A 5,435-nucleotide genomic window follows, 5' to 3' on the forward strand; every position below is an offset into this window, starting at 1 on the left:
GCAATTACATCTTTGAAGTGAATTGTTCTCTACCAAACTTTCTTTAAGTGGACTCATCAAGTGAATTTAGTTAACTGTTGAGGTTCCTTAAAGAACAAGTTCTCATTTAGCAACCATAGTTTCGTGCGCCTTGCAGCCGCAAGATGGCAGGATTCCATGTCCCCAGGACAGAAATCTTGAAAATTTTTTAACTTCCCACATTGTAATTGTAAATAAAATCTGTTTCTGAAAAGAAAAGTAGGGGTCCCCGAACATCCAAGATCGTTAAATCCAAGCAAAACTATAGCAATGGCCATCTTCCCTACCATTGTTCATTTTAATACTTAGCGCGCGCGCTCGATGCATGACGTGGCATGTGAATTTGCATGCGCTGTAAAGATGCGCAGTAGCAATGGGCGCGAACGTCCTTAAATGATAATTATTGTCTTACAGAGACATGAATAATTCAGGAGGCTTTAACGGGATTCGAACTCATGCCCTCCGCGATGCCGGTACAATGCTCAACCAACTGAACTATGAAGCCACTCAGTTGGGAGAAAGTCATGTTTTGTATACGTCTTCCTCTTGGAGCCTTAGCATGCCTTTTTGGGCTGGCCTGTCTTATGCCACACTGGTAAGTCTGGGCTCAGCCGACCGGTTGGCTCAGGTGGTTCAGCATCGGACTACTGTGCGGGGGAGGTCACGGGATCAAAACCCCTGCCGGACCAACACTAAGGATCTTTAAATAACTGAGGAGAAAATGCTGTCTTTGTAATGAGGATTAATGATCTTGTAAGTTATCTTCTTTTATCTCTTGTGATGCGAGTTTACTTTCCTTTTCAATTTCGTTGTTGAAGAGGCGCAATGTCATTATTAGACTGTTATTTTCATCACTTCAAACATTTGTCTCTTGTTTTAAAGAGATATAACGCGATTCAAGTTCTTGAAGTTCTCTGCTTAAGGTCTGTTTGAAGTTCGGTTTACTCTGTTGTTGTCTTCTTACTTATGAGAACTGAGATTTCAGACCGACGTTTGCTAATTTCGTGTCTAAATTGTTCGCTTATCTCACCCATTGCAGTGTCTATTTGAGAAGTTACGTGATCGTTTTTGCACTGATCTTCGGTTATCTTGCTTCGGTTTTCTTGGCTTTCTCTTGGAATGAAGGATTCATCTTCTTCGTGTAGCAAGTGACCACTGATAATTGTGAATTTAGATAATTTCTTACCGATAATTTCAGATTTGGATCCTTGTTTGTTAAGTGTGTTCGTGCCAGGGTAGAAACTTATTGAGACACCATTAGCTTTCATTGTGGTCGGAGAGTCCCTATTGATGGATGTAAAGTTCCACGTTTCCGAAACTTTCAAATCAACGTTAATAAATAATTTAAAACTCCCCTAGCCATTTGAACTTGTTCTCGTCTCCAGATTTAGTCAAAGAAATAAACCTATATCGCTCACTGGGTTGATTAACACCAGCTTTCGCGGAAGGTTTGCTAACACGTGCATCCTGCTTGCCAGACATGGATGATTTATTTGGCGAAGCAATAACTATCCCTCATTAATATATGACGTAATTCAGCCTTTTTACTCTACTAGACAGTTTTTGCAGTCTAGCCAAGTGTCGCTGAAGAGTTGTAACACCAGAATGATCAGGACCGAGACGAATCAAATAGATGGCCAACGCACGTTCAAAATACTCCTTTGCCTGCTCCAGCTTACCATGGTCACGGAGTACAATAGCCAAGTTTTTATAAGAATCTGCGACACGAATATGTTGAGATCCCAACTTTTGTATCCAAATAGCAAAGGCGCGATCACGATACTCCTTTGCTTGTTCCAGGTTACCTTGGTCATGGAGTATAGCGGCAATGTTGTTGTAACTGGATGCGACATCAATATGCTGAGATCCCAACTTTTCTATCAGTATAGCAAGAGCGCGATCGAGGTATTCCTTTGCTTGTTCCAAGTCACCTTGGTCACGGAGTGTAGTAGCTATGTTGTTGTAACTGAATGCGACATCGATATGCTGAGATCCCAACTTTTCTATCTGTATAACAAGAGCGCGATCATGATACTCCTTTGCCTGTTCCAGGTTACCTTGGTCACGGAGTACACTGGCTATGTTGTTGTAACTGGATGCGACATGGATATGCTCAGATCCCAACTTTTCTATCCATATAGCAAGAGCTCGCTCAATATATTCCTTTGCTTGTTCCAGGTCACCCTGGTCACGGAGTATAGTGGCTATGATGTTGTAACTGGATGCGACATCGATATGCTGTGATCCCAACTTTTCTATCTGTATAGCAAGAGCGCGATCGAGATACTCCTTTGCTTGTTCAAGGTCACCTTGGTCATGGAGTATAGTGGCTATGTTGTTGTAACTGGTTGCGACATCAATATGCTGAGATCCCAACTTTACTATCTGTATAACAAGAGCGCGATCATGATACTCCTTTGCCTGTTCCAGGTCACCCTGGGCACGGAGTACACTGGCTATGTTGTTGTAACTGGATGCGACATCGATATGCTGAGATCCCAACTTTTCTATCCGTATAGCAAGAGCGCGATCGAGATACTCCTTTGCTTGTTCCAGGTCACCTTGGTCATGGAGTATAGTGGCTATGTTGTTGTAACTGGATGCGACATCGATATGCTGAGATCCCAACTTTTCTATCTGTATAACAAGAGCGCGATCATGATACTCCTTTGCCTGTTCCAGGTCACCCTGGGCACGGAGTACACTGGCTATGTTGTTGTAACTGGATGCGACATCGATATGCTGAGATCCCAACTTTTCTATCCGTATAGCAAGAGCGCGATCGAGATACTCCTTTGCTTGTTCCAGGTCACCTTGGTCATGGAGTATAGTGGCTATGTTGTTGTAACTGGATGCGACATCGATATGCTGAGATCCCACCTTTTCTATTTGTATAGCAAGAGCGCGAACATGATACTCCTTTGCTTGTTCCAGGTCACCTTGGTCATGGAGTATGGTAGCTATGTTATTGTAACTGGTTGCGACATCGATATGCTGAGATCCCAACTTTTCTATCCGTATAGCAAGAGCGCGATCATGATACTCCTTTGCCTGTTCGAGGTCACCCTGGGCACTGAGTACACTAGCTATGTTGTTGTAACTGGATGCAACATCGATATGCTGAGATCCCAACTTTTCTATCTGTATAGCAAGAGCGCGAACATGATACTCCTTTGCTTGTTCCAGGTCACCTTGGTCATGGAGTATGGTAGCTATGTTATTGTAACTGGTTGCGACATGGATATGCTGAGATCCCAACTTTTCTATCTCTATAGCAAGAGCGCGATCGAGATACTCCTTTGCTTGTTCCAGGTCACCTTGGTCATGGAGTATAGTGGCTATGTTGTTGTAACTGGATGCGACATTGATATGCTGATATCCCAACTTTTCTATCTGTATAGCGAGAGCGCGATCATGATACTCTTTTGATTCTCGAAACTCACCCTCACTCTGATGGACATTGCCTAACACAACATAGACTGCTGCCAAGTCTCCCTCGCAAAATACACTATCATGCTGAATTAATTTTAGAGCTACCTTACCGATGCTTTTGGCTCTATTAAAGTCGCAATGATTAGCACAAATTGCGCTAAACCTAATGAAATAATTTGGATAATCTTTCACATTTAAATTGACTTTTGATAAGTCAGGTACATTGAATACCATTTCAATTTTTGTTATTAGGCACTTCAAATGAGGTACCAGCTGGAAGCTTTTAGAAATAGAGTCTTTTTTATCAAGATTTTTCTCATCTATAAACTGACTAAATGAGGTAATACCCCAATGAATGATTTGAAAATATTGAGCCTCCGAATACTTTTTTATTCTAGTTTGGATGACGTTTCTCACAATTTGATGTACTTGAACGTAGACGCCACTCTCGTCTTCTTCAACTAACAGCAGCGAGCTTTTTCGAATCCTTAAACCAATGATATCTTTGTCCGCAGAAGCGTCTAATCCACTCCCATCGCTTTCGTTCTCGACATTTAGGATGTACTTTATTACAAGGTCAAGGTTTAATGGTTGCTGACCACAGAGAGAAATGAAACCGAATGTGTGATTCAAAACCTTGTCAGATGACATCGCGTCGTCCACGGCCAATGAAATCGCTGTGGTCATAGAGATTGGGTAGCTTTGGTTTGTCATGGCAAGAAAATCCTCAGTGTTAGCACGCTGACCCCTCTCAAGCTTCTCGAGGTAGCCTTTCCAGCCAAAATTCGAAGATGCTTCCCGAACTTGTTTGACAAAGATAGCGGCGCTTGCTAAGGCAAGGGGTTGGTAATCTAATGCCCGAGCAACTTCTTTTTCAGTCTCACCGTCAGCGATGCCGGAGAGAGAGGCTAATAAGGAAATGGCGTCAGATGGTGTCATGCCCTTGCTCACAGAGATGTGATTGCTGAAAGAGGTTTCTGAAGGAATAGCAGCGGTGTCTTGCGATGTGATCAGCAGCTGACCTTTACACCAGTGCGTGTCTCCGGTCTCTGGCAAATGAGGATTCATTCCACTTAAGCTGACGACATTGTCCACCACTAACAGCCACGATGAGTAAAGCTCAACTTTGGTACTAATTAATGACTTTATGTTGGCAATCTTCCCCTCCGTCTTCAGATCTTTGTCGTTTAGAGTACTTGTGACTGCATATTCTGAACACTTTAGATGACGAGCAAAAGAGACGTAGGATTCTAACAGAGAATCAAGACTTTGCGCATTTAGAGTCATCACGAATGCATTCTTGCCCGCGATTTGTTTTTTGTCATCAAAGAATTTCTTTGCGGCAAGACCGGCTAACTGAGATTTGCCGCTTCCAGGGTTTCCTGAGATGTACAGGGAAGTTAATCGGCTCTCGTTGGTTTCTTTCAGTTGCTTTAGCTGTTGAGCTATCTTAGCCAACTCATGATCTCGTTCGGCAACGTCGTGCGATGGCTTGGGTGGGAGAATGCAAAATGCCGCTGGAGCTTCAATTTGTAACTGCTCTTCAAGGACCTTTCGATGCTTTTCTGTTTCCTTAAGGGTTTCACCTTTTTCTTTAAGTTCCCGTTCTTTTTCTTTCAGTTCGTCTTTTAGGTGGTCGACTACTTGCAAGACCTTTCGTAACTCGTCCGTCGGAAAACTCTTCTGATTTCTGGTTTCTTGAATCTTCAGATCGGAGAGGCCAAGTGCTTGAAAGGCAACTGCAACTTTACTTATAGCAGTTTGAAACTCTGACTCCTTGACGTGGCCTTGTGGCAAATGAGCAAAGTCTTGATTACGAAAATTTCTCAAATCATCCACATTTGATCGGACTACTGCGTTTAGGCCTCTTCCAATACAGTCGGAGTACAGTATAGCGTAAAAGAGCATGGTGCAATCCCATTCTGCTCTATTTCCGTTAACCATGGTTGCCAAAAGACCCGCGTTTTTTCTTTGGTTTCTCGGCG

The 5,435-nt window shown here is 42.9% G+C and overlaps 1 protein-coding gene across 1 annotated transcript in view; it reads right to left on the reverse strand.

The window, feature by feature from the left end:
- Window positions 1-1,536: 1,536 nt before the first annotated feature.
- Window positions 1,537-5,435, reverse strand: part of LOC138048502 (uncharacterized) — a 69,931-nt gene continuing 66,032 nt past the window's right edge. The window contains exon 8 of the mRNA XM_068894686.1: window positions 1,537-5,435. This exon is cut by the window's right edge and continues 220 nt beyond it. Coding sequence (XP_068750787.1) covers window positions 1,537-5,435 — 3,899 coding nt within the window.

The sequence above is a fragment of the Montipora capricornis genome, chromosome 5 (genome assembly GCF_036669925.1).
Source record: "Montipora capricornis isolate CH-2021 chromosome 5, ASM3666992v2, whole genome shotgun sequence".
NCBI lineage: Eukaryota > Metazoa > Cnidaria > Anthozoa > Scleractinia > Acroporidae > Montipora > Montipora capricornis.